The 17,193-nt window shown below is 43.6% G+C and overlaps 1 protein-coding gene across 2 annotated transcripts in view; it reads left to right on the top strand.

Moving 5' to 3' along the window:
* Nucleotides 1–17,193, top strand: part of ACACB (acetyl-CoA carboxylase beta) — a 341,366-nt gene that overhangs the window by 239,107 nt on the left and 85,066 nt on the right. For both annotated transcript variants that reach the window (XM_030220274.1, XM_030220272.1), the window contains 3 exons: nucleotides 555–758; nucleotides 6,824–6,979; nucleotides 7,351–7,473. In XM_030220274.1, coding sequence (XP_030076134.1) covers nucleotides 555–758; nucleotides 6,824–6,979; nucleotides 7,351–7,473 — 483 coding nt within the window. The remainder of the gene's footprint in view (nucleotides 1–554; nucleotides 759–6,823; nucleotides 6,980–7,350; nucleotides 7,474–17,193) is intronic.

The following is a 17,193-nucleotide window of genomic DNA, read 5'->3' as shown; positions in this document are numbered from 1 at the left end:
CCATACTGCTGCTCTGGTTAGAGTATGTGGTGAGCCACAATGATTGGGCCATACCGATGCTCTGGTTAGGGTATTCGGTGAGCCACTGTGATAAGGCCATACCGATTCTCTGGTTAGGGTTTTCGGTGAGCCATTGTGATAAGGCCATTCCGCTGCTCTGGTTAGAGTACGTGGTGAGCCAGGATAATCTGGCCATACCGATGCTCTGGTTAGGGTACTCGGTGAGCCATTCTAATAAGGCCATACCGTTTCTTTGGGAAGAGTTGTCGGTGAGCCTTTGTTAGAGCACGTCCTTATTAGTGCTCTCTGGCTGCTTGAATTCCTTGAGGCACAGACTGTTTTTTCTTTCTGCTTTGTTATTCAAATACTGAGGCTAGGGTCACATGACCAGGGCTCCTATTGGCTCGCTAGAGTCAGAGTTTTTTTTCTCAGTCTCCAACCTGCTGGTAGGCGTGCACAACCCATCAGTCCAATCCTGGGCCGGTCCGGAGGGATTAAAGGAAAGCAAATTAGCAGGTAAGGTCTAATTTCTCCTTATTTTTTTTTCTTTTCAGATTGAAGAGTCTGTTCGTTCCATGGTGATGAGATATGGCAGCAGGCTCTGGAAACTCCGGGTGTTGCAAGCCGAAGTGAAGATTAATATTCGTGTAACGCCGACTGGCAAAGCTATTCCAATTCGCCTCTTCCTGACCAGCGAGTCTGGCTACTATCTGGACATTAGCCTCTACAAGGAAGTAACAGAGCCTTCAACAGGCCATGTGTGTAATTTCAGGGCTTTGGGTTTTAACACATTCAGTGGTATTGAACCAGAGGTGGAAACAGCATTGGATGAAATCTTGAATTTCATGCTGTTGATGATCGTTCATTGTTGCAATTCATGTACTCAGAGCTGTTCAGAAGTAGAGGCATCATATTGCTCTACCTCAGTGAACTGAACTGTTAGTATTATCTTCCTATATTTTTAAAATATTAAAATGTAATTTTGTTCCATTGTTCTTGTATGAAGCAATTTTTGGTGAGTTTGAAAAGAGAATATCTTTTAACCTGCAAACTTTGTAGTCCTTTATAAACAGAGCTCACAAGAAGCATCTAAGGCAGTAGTCTTCAGTCCCAGGCCTTGAGGGCTACCAAGGAGTTAGGTTTTCAGGATATACCTAATGAGTATGTAATGAAATAAAACAGGAGTAATATGCATGCAGATTTAAGCAAATCTCTCATTCATATTATCAGGATATCCTGAAAATGTGACCTCTTAGCAGCCCTTGAGGATTGGAAATGAAAGTAGAGTTTTAAGGGCTTTGTGAAAGAAAGAAAAATGTTTAATTTTAATTGTTATCCCTTTACTTATTGAGCAACCGTAACTTTCCGTTTAATCAAATCTTTATACTATTTCTGAAAACAACATCCTTACCACCATTTTACCCTGGAAGCCAATTCTCAAAAGCAGAGTTGTTGCAGCTTTCCATGCCTAAAGTTTTTATTCATTTGCACCTAAACTTCCATAACCCAGAGTGGCCCTTATTAGATATTCCATCTGAAATTCAGCGCTATTTAACTGGCCAGGCAGCTGCTGACTGGTAAAACAGCACTTAACTGGCTATTGACCAATATTTAGTGGGGGATAACCGGCTATTCTCCAAGGACAAGCAGGCTGTTTGTTCTCAAAATTGGGTCGTCCACGGTGGCCCAGGAACTGTGTAAAAAATTTTTCCAGCAAAAAAAAAAAAAAAAAAAATGAAGATTTTCTGGAATGTTCTGTCGCGCGAGCAGCTTCCCGCCTGCCATACGAGCATATCTCCTTAGTCTTTTTTTCCTCCACGGTTAGGTGCGGCAGTGTTTTTAGCTCCGCTCCGTTTGACCCAGGGCGAAGACTTCGTGATCCTTGTTTGCTTTCTTTTTCTTTTATTTCAACATATTAAAAAAAATTATTAGTTTCCCGTAGTTTTCTTATTCTTTTTTGTCCATTTTAAAGTTTCCTTTTCTTTTCGACGCGGCTGACCTTTAGGCCGCTCAGTCGGGTTCTCCCCGTTTTGTGCCCTTCCTTTTTGGCACAATAACGTCGTTTGATTTCGCCGAGGCTGTGTTTTCTTCCAAGTCATCGAAGACACTCAGCGGCTTCAAACTTTCTACTCGGTGCAACCGGACCATCTCAGGTACCGTTACCCACGCTTGGTGTATCCAGTGCCTTGGGCCCGACCACAGCCCAGCCTCTTGTAGTCTGTGTCTTTGTATGAAGAAACGGACCCAAGCATCTCGAGAGGTTCAACGGAAAAAACCTTTTGGAGCCGGGTCCGGTCCTTCAGTGTCGACATCGGGGAGCAAGGTAATGGCTGCTGAGAGACCAATTCGCGCTGGGAGCAGTGAGATGTCGAGTGGGTTTCCACCTGTCTCTAGGCCTCCTGCTATGCAGGCCCCCCGGGACTGACCTTCGTCTGACCTGGCCCACAGGAGACGTGAGGATTCCACGTCTTCCTCGTCGATACCAAGGAGTCTCGATGACGGGCGTCGAGCGAAGGCTAAGAAGCACCGTCATCGTTCTCCTTCGACGCACGGTACCCGGAGCTCCGGGGTGTCGAGAGAGTCGGCACCCGAGAAGCGTCGGCGCGAGAGGACCGCACCCCCTCGATACAGGAGGTGCCGATGCATCGGTCTTCAGGCAGCCCGGTACCTGCTCCCGAGCCTCCACGGATTTTGATGCCTGTTCCACCGGCCCCACTGTCTTTTCCGATGGTGGCTCTTGACGAGCATATCTGGGCCTTGTTTCCAGAACTTCTGGAAGGCTTACTGCGACAATCAGCTTCGATGTCAGGGGTGCTTGCGCCCCCTGTGTCATTTGCTGTAGCGGTGCCTGGCCTTTCACCTGTGGTCTCCGACCTTGGTGCCGCCTGCGGCATCTGCGTCAGCTGCCACCCAGGTCGACTCCCTTTCGACGTCGGTGGAGGAAGCGTCGCCGCAGTCGGATCGGGCGTTGACTTCTCGACATCGCCACGGAGGACATCATTCCTCGGCGTCAAGACAGGTCCAGTGTCAGAGTACTTTCACTCAGGTTGCGTCTGACACTGAGCAGGAGCGCTCATGGGAATCAGAGGAGGATCCCAGGTACTTCTCTTCCAATGAGTCTCTTGGGGTTCCCTCTGACCCTTCTCCTCCGCTGGAAAGAGGATTATCTCCACCAGAGAGTCTTTCTTTTTCCTCTTTTGTTTGGGAAATGGCTATGGCTATTCCTTTCCCTGTGGAGGTTGAGGATGAGCCCAGGTCTGACATGTTGGAAGTCCTGGATTATTCTTCTCCACCTAAAGAAACTGTGACAGTCTCTCTCCATAAGGTACCAAAGGAAGTCCTTATGAGACACTGGTCCGCCCCTGTGTCTGGCCCTGTGGTTCCCAAGAAAGCAGAATCCCAATATTGGATCCACGGTGAACCTGGAATGATGAGGTCCCAGTTACCCCACAATTCCATGGTGGTGGATTCCGCTCTCAAGAGAGCCAGGAGTACTAGGGACTATGCTTCGGCGCCCCCAGGCAGAGAAGTTAGGACTCATGATTCTTTTGGGAGAAAGGCCGTATCAGGCCACTATGCTCACGTCCAAGATCCGATCATACCAGCTCTTCACGAGCATACACTTGCGGGACTCGATTAGTCAACTGTCCAGCTTGGTTGATGCACTCCCTGCGGAGTTGGCCGAGCCTTTTTGCCAGGTGGTCAGGCAGCAGAAGGCATGTCGCAAGTTCCTGGCCAGGAGTACTTTCGATACTTTTGACGTAATATCCAGGATCGCTGCTCAAGGTATAGTGATGCACAGATTCTCATGGCTGCGTGTCTCTGACCTGGATCATTTGGTCCAGCAGTGGATGGCGGATGTTCCTTGCTGGGGGGGGACAATCTTTTTGGAGAAAAAGTAGAGGATCTTGTTAACCAGATTAAAAAGCATAATGATGCTATGGATTCTCTCTCCCACCGGGCGCCTTCTGCTACAGCCTCCTCATCTAGGAAGATTTTTTGGAGGGAAGAGAATTGCTCCCTATTCCTACTCTAGGCGTAGGTACACTCCTGCTTCTCGGCGGCTTGCCCAGGCTCAGCCAATGCGCTCGTTCTCGTCAACAGCGTGCGTCTAAGGTCCATTCTGCTCCTCAGCAAAAGCAAGGGATGGGCTTTTGACTGGCTCCAGTTCAGCATAGCTTCTATCAAAGTGTCCATGCCAGAAAACTTGCTGGTAGGAGGGAGGTTGATGTTTTTTCATTCTTGTCCTTGTAGATGGGCTTCAAACTCAAGGAGCTTGGGTCATTTCAGGAAAAAGGTCAATCAGGTTGCCATGTACTACACCAACAAGCAGGGGGGCACCGGATCTCGCCCTTTGTGTCAGGAAGCCGTCCAGATGTGGCTTTGGGCACGTTGTCACGGTATGTTTCCCAAAGCCACTTATCTGGCAGGCGTAAACAACAGTCTGGCCGACAGGTTGAGCAGGATAATGCAACCTCACGAGTGGTCACTGAACATGGGTGTAATCCGCAAGATCTTCCGAGCGTGGGGCACCCCCTCAGTGGATCTTTTTGCCACTCAAATCAATCACAAGGTCCCTCAGTTCTGTTCCAGACTTCAGGCCCACGACAGACTAGCGTCAGATGCCTTTCTCCTACATTGGGGGACAGGCCTTCTGTATGCGTATCCTCTCATACCTCTAGTAGGGAAGACTTTGCTGAAACTCAAGCAAGACTGAGGAACAATGATCCTGGTTGGTCCCTTCTGACCTCGTCAGATCTGGTTGCCTCTTCTTCTGTTGTCCTCCGAAGAACCGTGGAGATTGGAGTGTTTTCCGACCCTCAGAACGAGGGGTTGCTTCTACATCCCAACCTCCAGTCTCTGGCTCTCACGGCCTGGATGTTGAGGGCTTAGAATTTTGTCTCCTTGGGTCTTTCAGAGGGTGTCTCCAGAGTCTGTCTTGCTTGCTTGCTTCCAGGAAAGATTCCACTAAGAGGTGTTATTCTTTCAGATGGAGGAGGTTTGCCGTCTGGTGTGACAGCAAGGCCCTAGATCCTCTTTCTTGTCCTACACAGACCATGCTTGAATACCTTCTACACTTATCAGAGTCTGGTCTCAAGACCAACTCCATAAGAGTTCACCTTAGTGCGATTAGTGCCTATCATCGCCGTGTAGAGGGTAAGCCTATCTCTGGACAGCCTTTAGTTGTTCGCTTCATGAGAGGTTTGCTTTTGTCAAAGCCCCCTGTCAAACCTCCACCAGTGTCATGGGATCTCAATGTCATTCTTACCCAGCTGATGAAAGCCCCTTTTGAGCCACTGAATTCCTACCATCTGAAGTACTTGACCTGGAAGGTCATTTTCTTGGTGACTGTTACTTCAACTCGTAGGGTCAGTGAGCTTCAGGTCCTGGTAGTTCATGCACCTTATATCAAATTTTTATCATAACAGAGTAGTCCTTCGCACCACCCTAAGTTCCTTCCTAAGATGGTGTCAGAGTTCCATCTGAACCAGTCAATTGTCTTGCCAACATTTTTTCCCCGTTCTCATACCCGCCCTGGTGAAAGCAGTTTGCATACCTTGGACTGCAAGAGAGCATTGGCCTTTTACGTGGAGCGGACGAAGCCCTTCAGACAGTCCGCCAGTTGTTTGTTTCACTCCCAACAGGAGGGGAGTTGCCGTTGGAAAACGCACAATCTCCAATTGGCTAGCAGATTGCATTTCTTTCACTTATTCTCAAGTTGGGCTGACTTTACAGGGTCATGTCACGGCTCATAATGTTAGAGCCATGGCTGTGTCAGTGGCCCACTTAAATTCATCCTCCATTGAAGAGATTTGCAAGGCTGCAACGTGGTCATCAGTCCACACATTCACATCTCACTACTGCCTTCAGCAGGATACCCGACGCGACAGTCGGTTTGGACAGACGGTACTGTAGAATCTGTTCTGGGTTTAGAATCCAACTCCACCCCTCTAGGCCCATTTTGATTCTGTTCCAGGTTGCACTCTGTTAGTTCTTTTTGGTTTCAGGTCAGTCTTTATGTCCTCGCCGTTGCGAGGTCCAGTTGACCAATGTTCATTGTTTTGGGTGAGCCTGGATGCTAGGGATACCCCAATTGTGAGAACAAGCAGCCTGCTTGTCCTCAGAGAAAGCGAAGATACATACCTGTAGCTGGCATTCTCCGAGGACAGCAGGCTGATTGTTCTCAGAAACCCGCCCTCCTCCCCTTTGGAGTTGTTATTATGTTTGTTCTTGTTTATATGCTTTTTGATTAAACTAAGGAGACACGCTCGTGTGGTGGGCGGGAAACTGTTCGCTCATGCACAGTCCATCCTGCTCGCGCGACGGAACGTTCCCGAAAATCCTCATTTTTGTTGGAAAAATTTTACTTCCGGTTCCTGGGCCACCGTGGACAACGACGACCCAGTTGTGAGAACAATCAGCCTGCTGTCCTCGGAGAATACCAGCTACAGGTAAGTATCTTCGCTTTCCCCACTGAATATCCCCAGTTAGCAGCTAGCAGATAGCCGGTTATATTGCCCAATCTAACTGGTTATCTGCTTGTTCTTAAATCCGGTTTAGGGGGCATATTTCGCCACATGAAAAGATGGGATAGCTTTGTCCAGTTTAAAGATAACCGTCTAAGTCTGAGTATTGACTTAGCTGGTTATATTTAAACTGGCCAAAAATAAACCGGATATTCAGTGCCGGTCGCCAGAAATGGCCCAGCATTGAATATCCGGGCTCAGTGCCGACTCTGGGAGTTAGGCGGTCTAATTCCCTTGGTCTGAATACCGACCCCAGTGTAGTTTAATGTCACATTATGTTCTTCCATTCTGATTAGATTATGTTCCACTCTTACGGTGATAAGCAAGGACACATGCACGGAATGCTGATAAACACTCCGTACGTCACCAAGGACCAGCTGCAGAGCAAGAGGTTTCAGGCACAAACCCTGGGTACCACCTATGTGTATGATTTTCCAGAAATGTTCAGACAGGTGAGTGTTGCGTTTAATCTTAAAATATTTAAATGCAACATTTTTTTTTTGTCTTGAAGGGTTGCATTGCCAGACATTGGGTTGGTCTCATGCCTAGGTTTGATCATCTGTAAAATGTGTTGTGAAAGTTTTGTGCAAACTTTAAACTGATATAGTAGTCACAATAAAGTAATTGATTATCTATTCAAATACTCTTCATGGAAACTACTTCAGTAGGTAAAACCAAAGTAGATAGTAATCCTAGTGAAATGGTAGCTAGATAGTTTTATATAGAAAGAATAAATTAGATCTATTTTGTTTTATATTTAGAATATTGTGTGTCTTTAATTATAAAATACAAAGTACTATATCAAAATCCACTTGTTTTGCAGGCACTCTTTAAATTGTGGGGTTCTGGCGAGACGTGCCCAAAAGATGTACTGACTTACACAGAGCTGGTTTTAGACTCTCAGGGGCAGCTGGTACAATTGAACAGGCTGCCAGGAGGCAATGAGGTATGAGTTAGACAAGAACTGGGATATAAAAAATATATATTATTTCACAGTACAGTGAACAAATTGGTGGTGTTACTCATGTTCTGTCAAGGGAGTAAATATACAGCCAATGATGGTCAGCATTTATTAAAAAAAAAAAAAAAAAAAGAGAGAGGCTAATGGCCACTGAAATTATGCCTGGATGTATTCAGTGGTGGACAATGTCGGATACAGGCATTAAATATCCTGGCAGGGCTGGCTTAGCCATTGCAACAGGTGAGATGCTGGCTCAGGGCACCGAGTGATCAAGGGCATCAAAATCCCCAGCCTTTGTCGTCACTGCCAGTGCCTCACATGGTCTAAAGGCTAAGCCTCTTTATCCCTCCTCCCTGCAAGTTTGGCATATCTCCTCCCGTTTTTCCACTGCGATCCTGTAAATGTTACTTTGGTGGTTGATAGCGGCAACATGAACCAGCAGGTGGCTTTCAGCCTGCTCCTGTGTCTTCCTTCTGCTACATTGCACCCACAGGAAATTGCATCAAAGGAGGCAGGACGTGGCAAAAGAGAGAGAAAGGCATGGTTTGGGCTGAAAGCCATCTGTTCATGCTGCTGCAGGTAATCAAGTGTACAGGACCATGGTGGAAGAGGGAGGGTGGGGAAAGACGCTGGTCTGAGTAAACAAGAAAGATATGCTGAATCTATGGGGGAGGGGGGGTGCTGTGGATGGAAGCAGTGCAGTGGGAGGGAGGGCTGAAAGAATTTGGCTTAGGGTGCTATAATTAATTCCTTCAGATAGCCCTATATCCGAATATGCATGGATGAATGGTTCTTAACTGGTTAAGTGCTGATATTCAGTTCTTGACTGGTTAAGTTAAAATGGTCCAAAATAGGACCACTAGTTATGCAGTTCTATTTTGCCAGTGAACTTAATTGGTTAAAGGCTGAATGCTTATCCAGTTAAGTATTGACTCACCCCTGGACCACTTGCACAATAGCTGGTTTTGGGTTTAATGGTTAAAGGGGATATTCAGTGACACTATTCCGGTAAGTGCTACTGAGTATTTCCTCGAAGCCTGCTCTGCATCAGTTAACTGGGCAAGAGGCTCTCTTACCCACTGGCTTTAAACATTCTCGGTGGCTGATACTCGATGACAACATTCTAAAAGAGCATTCCTGCACATATTTTGGTGGTCTGCCTTTGTCAATACTGTGGCACAATTCATGCATGCTTGGGACTGATGTAGAGGTACAATTGCAAAGGCTTAATTGCTTTATGGACAGGTAAATGGCTAACTTTTCTATATTGCCTATATACAGATTTTTGTAGCTGTCAGAGCACGTGTGTACTCATGGCAATATAGAAAAGAGGAGTTTCTAGGGCATGTAACATAGTAACATAGTAGATGACAGCAGAAAAAGACCTGCACGGTCCATCCAGTCTGCCCAACAAGATAACTCATATTTGCTGCTTTTTGTGTATACCTTACTTTGATTTGTACCTGTGGTCTTCAGGGCACAGACCGTATAAGTCTGCCCCGCACTATCCCCGCCTCCCAACCACCAGCCCCACCTCCCAATCACCGGCTCTGGCACAGGCACAGACCGTATAAGTCTGCCCAGCACTATCCTCACCTCCCCACCACCAGCTCTGCCTCCCAACCACCGGCTCTGGCACAGACCGTACAAGTCTGTCCAGCACTATCCCCGCCTCCCAACCACCAGTCCTGCTTCCCACCACCGACTCTGGTACAGACTGTATAAGTCTGCCCAGCCCTATCCCCGCCTCCCAACCACCAGCCCCGCCTCCCGATCTTGACTAAGCTCCTGATGTATTTGGAGTGTTTGGAAAATACACATGTATGTTCTCCTTTCAACAAGTTGAATGAATGTTCTTCCACTGGGTGTAAATATGCAGGAGTGGTGTTTTCAGTTTGCGTGGCGTGTTGCAGTGTGTTAAGGGGCTCTTCCCACGTCCCTGCAGCAGCAGAAGATCTCACTTGCTGCTGCTATTTGCCCCTCTCCCCATTCTTGCTCTCCTTGTTGGGTCTAGCATTTTGCCATGTGATTAGTAGGGATTGTGGCTAATTTCAAAACAGAGAAAATCCTGAGTGGGACAGCAAATAGTATTCATAGTCAAAGAGCAACACAATTCCTTCTCCCATTTAGCCACTAAAACTGGTCACAGATGGACATTAACTCACTGCTTAGGCATGCTTTTTTTTTTCGTTACTTTGTAAACAGCATGGTTTGGAACACTTAAAAATGTATATGCATAATTAGTACACCATTAACGTGTACTTTCATGCCATTGTTTAACTCTACAGAAGTGTGCATGCATACTCTTATCTTCATAGCATGTTCATGTTAAGTATGAAAATGTTTTACACTGTTCTGTTATGGGTAAATCCTTTGATAATTAAGTTAAATCTGCACATAGGAAAATCCAAAATGTTAGTCTTCAGGTGTGCATGGGCAGAGACGTGCTTTGTTGGTTAGGGTGGTGAATCAGAGAAGTCTTGGATGCCCATCTCATTCTTTGACTCTTATATGCATGTGACGTGGTTTACTTGACTATGCCAAGTTACTTGTAATATTGAGATCACTCCTTTTCTTCCCTCTTTCCTTTAGAAGTTTTCCTGTAGGTTAAGTAACAAACTTAGTGGGATTTTCTACCCGAGAGGTGACTGTATATTGAATTGACCTTATTTCTAATCTGCCATTGTCCAGTGTGAAGTACAAACATATATACATAACATCAAGAAACACAAAAACCATAATAATTACAGTTACAAAAAAAATCCAACAATGCACAGTTCCAGCAGGGAGTCCAGTCAATCTACACCATTTCTTCAAGTGAAATTAGCAAAAGCTGTATACAGTAAGTTTCTCAGACATTTCTTAAATGTGGACAAGGGGTATTCTCGTTCAATCTGCAATGGCAATTTACTCTCTGCAGTAGGCCCATAGATGGAAAATGTGCAAGTCTAAGCTCTAAGCATACATGTTGAAGCGCAGGAGTGACAAGCTCACTCATGATGAGATCTCAAGGATCGAGTCGGTAAATACCATTTCACAGCATGCTTTAAAAGTAAGTGGAATCATATAATAGAGAGCCTGCTGAACCATCAATCACAGTTTGTATAAGATCCTAAGTTAAGTGGTGTGGTAGCCGTGTTAGTCCACTTTTAAAGGTAATATCATATAATAGAGAGCCTGCTGAACCATCAGTCACAGTTTGTATAAGATCCTAAGTTAAGTGGTGTGGTAGCCGTGTTAGTCCACTTTTAAAGGTAATATCATATAATAGAGAGCCTGCTGAACCATCAATCACAGTTTGTATAAGATCCTAAGTTAAGTGGTGTGGTAGCCGTGTTAGTCCACTTTTAAAGGTAATATCATATAATAGAGAGCCTGCTGAACCATCAATCACAGTTTGTATAAGATCCTAAGTTAAGTGGTGTGGTAGCCGTGTTAGTCCACTTTTAAAGGTAATAAATAGAAATAAATCAAAACAGAGAAAAGAAAATAAGGAATTTTTTGTTTAGCCTTCAAAAGGTAACCCTTCCTCTTTAGATCAGAAATAAACAAATGTTACAAATAGAATATGTAAGTGAAACACCAAAGCATTCCAATGACAGTCTCACAGGAAGAGGGTGAGGTGGGCTAGGTGAGAAACGGGGAGAGCTAGGTGGGTGAGAGACGAGAGATGAATGGCTGATAAGAGGGTGAAAAAGCAGCATAATTTTATGGTTTATACTGGGATAGAAAGCCCAGTAAGTCCTGTCTGGTGGTTGAACATTGTAGAGAGCATAAACACAAATTTACAGATCTGCGATGTTTTTCTATAGATCATATATCAGTTTGGTTAAGAGGTGGCAATAGATATAGAAGGTTGCAAAGATGTGAGATGAGGTGGATCAACAGATTGCATGCCTTGGAACCTAATGGATTAAATCATGAAGTAGATTGGACTGTATTTTTGTGAATTTATTTGAACTAATTTTATTAAGAACAAGCAGTGAGTTTTTTGTCATTAGGAAATTATGCAAATAATGTTTTTTCATTATGTTCTGTACGACCAGGTGTGTTTGTGGTGGTTGTGTTCTTGTATAATTATACATGTTGACGTTTGGTCTGTAGCGCTGAATACAACAATGTTTTTGATAAAATTATTGTAATTTAAAGTGCATGTCTCGCCGTTTTCTTGTCAGAAGCGCCATTTTTGAATGACGAGTCTACATAAGTACATAAGTATTGCCATACTGGGAAAGACCAAAGGTCCATCAAGCCCAGCATCCTGTTTCCAACAGTGGTCAATCCAGATCATAAATACCTGGCAAGATCCCAAAAAAGTACAAAACATTTTATACTGCTTATCCCAGAAATAGTGGATTTTCCCCAAGTCCATTTAATAACGGTCTATGGACTTTTCCTTTAGGAAGCCGTCCAAACCTTTTTTAAACGCCTTTAAGCTAACCGCCTTTACCACATTCTCTGGCAACGAATTCCAGAGTTTAATTACACGTTGAGTGAAGAAAAATGTTCTCCAATTCGTTTTAAATTTACTACATTGTAGCTTCATCGCATGCCCCCTAGTCCTAGTATTTTTGGAAAGCGTAAACAGACGCTTCACATCTACCCGTTCAACTCCACTCATTATTTTATAGACCTCTATCATATCTCCCCTCAGCCACCTTTTGTCCAAGCTGAAGAGCCCTAGCTGCTTTAGCCTTTCCTCATAGAGAAGTCGTCCCATCCCCTTTATCATTTTCGTCGCCCTTCTCTGCACCTTTTCTAATTCCACTATATCTTTTTTGAGATACGGCGACCAGAATTAAACACAATATTCGAGGTGCGGTCGCACCATGGAGCGATACAAAGGCATTGTAACATCCTCATTTTTGTTTTCCATTCCTTTCCTAATAATACCTAACATTCTATTTGCTTTCTTAGCCGCAGCAGGACATTGAGCATAAAGTTTCAATGTATCATCAACGACTCCTAATGTGGAACCTTGCATGACGTAGCTATAATTCGAGTTCCTCTTTCCCACATGCATCACTTTGCACTTGCTCACATTAAATGTCATCAGCCATTTAGACTCCCAGTCTCGTAAGGTCCTCTTGTAATTTTTCACAATCCTCCCGCTATTTAACGACTTTGAATAAGTTTGTGTCATCAGCAAATTTAATTGCCTCACTAGTTACTCCCATCTCTAGGTCATTTATAAATATGTTAAAAAGCAGCGGTCCCAACACAGACCCCTGGGGAACCCCACTAACTACCCTTCTCCATTGAGAATAATGACCATTTAACCCTACTCTCTGTTTTCTATCTTTTAACCAGTTTTTAATCCACAATAGAACACTACCTCCTATCCCATGACTCTCCAATTTCCTCTGGAGTCTTTCATGAGGTACTTTGTCAAACGCCTTCTGAAAATCCAGATACACAATATCAACCGGATCACCTTTATCCACATGTTTGTTCACCCCTTCAAAGAAATGTAGTAGATTGGTGAGGCAAGATTTCCCTTCACTAAATCCATGTTGACTTTGTCTCATTAATCCATGCTTTTGAATATGCTCTGTAATTTTGTTCTTAATAATAGTCTCTACCATTTTGCCTGGCATCGACATCAAACTCACCGGTCTATAATTTCCCGGATCTCCTCTGGAACCTTTTTAAAAAATCGGCTTTACATTGGCCACCCTCCAATCTTCCGGTACCACACTCGATTTTAAGGATAAATTACATATTTCTAACAGTAGCTCTGCAAGCTCATTTTTCAGTTCTATCAGTACTCTGGGATGAATACCATCTGGTCCAGGAAATTTGCTACTCTTCAGTTTGTAGAACTGGCCCATTACATCCTACTACTACTACTATTTATCACATCTTCCAGGTTTACAGAGAATTCATTAAGTTTCTCCGACTCGTCAGCTTCGAATACCATTTCCGGCACCGGTATCACTCCCAAACCTTCCTTGGTGAAGACCGAAGCAAATAATTCATTTAATCTCTCCACTACGGCTTTGTCTTCCCTGATCGCCCCTTTTACTCGGTCATCTAGCAGTCCAACCGATTCTTTTGCTGGCTTCCTGCTTTTAATATACCTAAAAAAAAGTTTTTATCTTGTGTTTTTGCCTCCAACGCAATCTTTTTTTCGAAGTCCCTCTCAGCCTTCCTTATCAGCGTTTTGCATTTGACTTGACATTCCTTATGCTGTTTCTTATTATTTTCAGTCGGTTCCTTCCATTTTCTGAAGGATTTTCTTTTAGCTCTAATAGCTTCCTTCACCTTACTTTTTTACCATGCCAGCTGTCGTTTGGTCTTCTGTCCTCCTTTTTTAATACGCCGAATATATTTGGCCTGGGCTTCCAGGATGGTGTTTTTGAACAGCATCCACTCCTGATGTAATTTTTTGACCCTCGCAGTTGCTCCTCTAAGTTTTCTTTTCACCGTTCTTCTCATTTTATCATAGTCTCCTTTTTTTAAAGTTAAACGCTAATGTATTTGATTTCCTATGTATACTTACTTCAAAGCTAATATCAAATCCGATCATATTATGATCACTGTTATCAAGTGGCCCCAGCACCATTACCTCCCACACCAGATCATGCGCTCCACTAAGGACTAGGTCTAGAATTTTTCCTTCTCTCGTCGGCTCCTGTACCAGCTGCTCCATAAAGCGGTCCTTGATTTCATCAAGGAATTTTACCTCCCTAGCGTGTCCTGATGTTACATTTACCCAGTCAATATCGGGGTAATTGAAATCACCCATTATTATTATGTTGCCCAGTTTGTTTGCATCCCTAATTACCTTTAACATTTCTGCATCCGTCTGTTCATCCTGGCCAGGCGGATGGTACTACACTCCTATCACTGCCCTTTTCCCCTTTACACATGGAATTTCAATCCACAGTGATTCCAAGACGTGCTTTGTTTCCTGCAGAATTTTCAGTGTATTTGATTCAAGGCTCTTGGTAATATACAATGCTACCTCTCCACCAATTCGATCCACCCTATCACTACGATATAATTTGTTCCCTGGTATGACAGTGTCCCACTGGTTATCCTCCTTCCACCAGGTCTCAGAGATGCCTATTATATCTAATTTTTCATTTAGTGCAATATATTCTAACTCTCCCATCTTATTTCTTAGGCTCCTGGCATTCGCATATAGACATTTCAAACTGTGTTTGTTGTTCCTATTTGCATCATGCTCAGTACTTGACAGTATTAATTTGCAATCTTTTGTCTGATTTTTAATTTTGTTTAAGGACACCTGATCTACTAGTCTCTTTTGCAACCTCACTATCAGGATACCCTATCTTCCCTGTTTTGGTGATATCTTTGAAAGATACCTTATCCCAAACCATGCGCTTTTCGGCCTTCCCCCCCCATTTCTAGTTTAAAAGCTGCTCCATCTAAATGCCGATGCCAGCAGCCTGGTTCCACCCTGGTTAAGGTGGAGCCCATCCTTTCGGAATAGGCTCCCCCTTCCCCAGAATGTTGCCCAGTTCCTAACAAATCTAAAACCCTCCTCCCTGCACCATCGTCTCATCCACGCATTGAGACTACGGAGCTCTGCCTGTCTCTTGGGCCCTGCGCGTGGAACGGGCAGCATTTCAGAAAATGCTACCCTATAGGATCTGGATTTGAGCTTTCTACCATGTCAAAGCGCCATTTTTTAATGACGAGTCTGTTTCATGGCCATTTGCAGTGTTTGTAAGTATATTTTTAATTGAATATTTTGTGGATCTTCAATATTAGATTGTATTTCAGTCCTTTTTTTCTATTTATTACAGTATAATGCTGTTTCTTCCCTCCTTGACCCTGATGAAGCCTCATTGAATGGCGAAATGGGTCCCATCGGCCAAGGGAGTGTTTGCTTTAATAGTGACAGAGTTTTGACTGAAGGCATTTTAAAGTTCAAAGCTGACAAGTTGGTTAAGAAGATTGAATGTTGTTTGCTTTGAAGTTAGAAGATTGTTGATTGTGAAAGACGAATATATTTAAGACAAGTACATCTTTTCAGTCAATTTCTTTGTGAAATTTGCATTTGGGACTGATTTTTTTTTTTAAATTTTGTGTAAAATAAATGAAACATTTTTTCTACTTGCAGTATTCTTGAGAGATCTTTTTTTGAGAATTTTCTGATTGGTGTTCTCTCAGCTCATCCTTTTTGATGTGTATTTCTATACCTGGTAAGTATGACCTGAGAGAAAAGAAGTGAACCAAGAAAATACAGATCCTGATATCCCTAGTGCTGCCAACTGTGAGAGTAAGAGAGAATGATTAACCAAATCGAAAGCAGAGGACAAATCTAGAGATACAGCCAGGACTATTGTCTAGGTGCAAGTGGATTTTGCTCAAAAGTGCTGCCAGAACCATTTCAGTACTTGCATAGGGCCTAAAACCAGACCGTCTTGGATGTAGAACCAGTTTTATCGATGAACGCGGAGAGTTGAATATAAACCACTTTTTCTAATACTTTAGATAGAAAAGGAAAGATTTGATATTGGATGGAAGTGGACTTGAATCTGGAGGTCAAGTGAGGGCTTTTTCAAAATAGGACGAACAATAGCAGATTTCCAGGAGTCTGGTACTTGGCCAGATGAAAGACTATTATTTACTATGACAAATCATTGATCTTTATCCATGTTGAAGGGAGAGGGTCAAATAGAGCTGTGGTAGTATGTACAAAAGAGAGTATTTTTGTTAGTGAGTGAAAGGTTTGAAGCTGGAAAGAAGTCCACAAGAATGCCCCTGAAGATAGAGAAGTTGACAAAACCAAATCAGGAGATACTGAAACAAATGTAGATGAGATTTGTACGTTTGCAAGCTCAGTAATAGGAGAGTCACCATCAGAGGGAAAAGAATTTATTAAATCCTGGACTTTAGTAGTGAAATATTGAGAGAGGAGTTCTGCTGATGGAAAGAGATATGAACCAGTGAGAGAATTACTAACAGTTGGAAGAGATGTTAAGTTCCTTAAGATGAACAGCTTCCCAGTTGGGTTGGCAGCCTTCTTAACACAATCAGTGTAAAATTGAGACTTTGCTTTTTTAGCTGATAATTATAAGCCTTGAGTTCAGTCCTAAAAAGCAGTAGATCAGAAACAGATCTGGTCTTTTTCCATTTGCATTTTGCATGGTGGTGATTGAAGGTGTTAGAAAGCACATTATGGAAGGTACTTGCCTGATTATCCAGACTTAAAGACTCAAAATCAGATGGGAAAATGAACATAGAAGAAGATAGAATGGACAGATCAATCCGGGAGATATGTCTGGAACACTTTTGAGTCTGAGGGCATAAGGAGGGATAAGGACAGGGGAACTGAGCAATGATTGAGCATATGGTCAGACCAACAGATTGGCGTAGGAGAGAGAAAATGGCTTGACCATAGAATCCGAGGGGGACAAAATTAAATCCAGTATATGACCACCTTGGTGGGTTGAGAGAGAAATCCATTGAGTGAGTTCAAATCAGAAAGGAGATTAAGTTCTTTGATCGAGGAAGAGATGGCACATCTACTTGGACATTGAAATCTCCTAGGATAAAGAGATTAGGATAATTTTATCAAAGCATCTATGAGAGCCTAAGAGCAAGAGTCCCATTGAGCTTGGGTCAGAGAAGGAGCACAGTAGAAAAACAAAAAATGAGGGAAGGTAATTGTGTCTTAGAAGACTGGACAGCCAGTACTGCTGGCAATGACGACTGAAGAGTTATTTCTAT

Source organism: Microcaecilia unicolor, chromosome 11, assembly GCF_901765095.1.
Source record: "Microcaecilia unicolor chromosome 11, aMicUni1.1, whole genome shotgun sequence".
Lineage (NCBI taxonomy): Eukaryota > Metazoa > Chordata > Amphibia > Gymnophiona > Siphonopidae > Microcaecilia > Microcaecilia unicolor.
The sequence above is the reverse complement of the archived record's forward strand: the minus strand, read 5'-3'. Positions and strand labels throughout refer to the sequence as shown.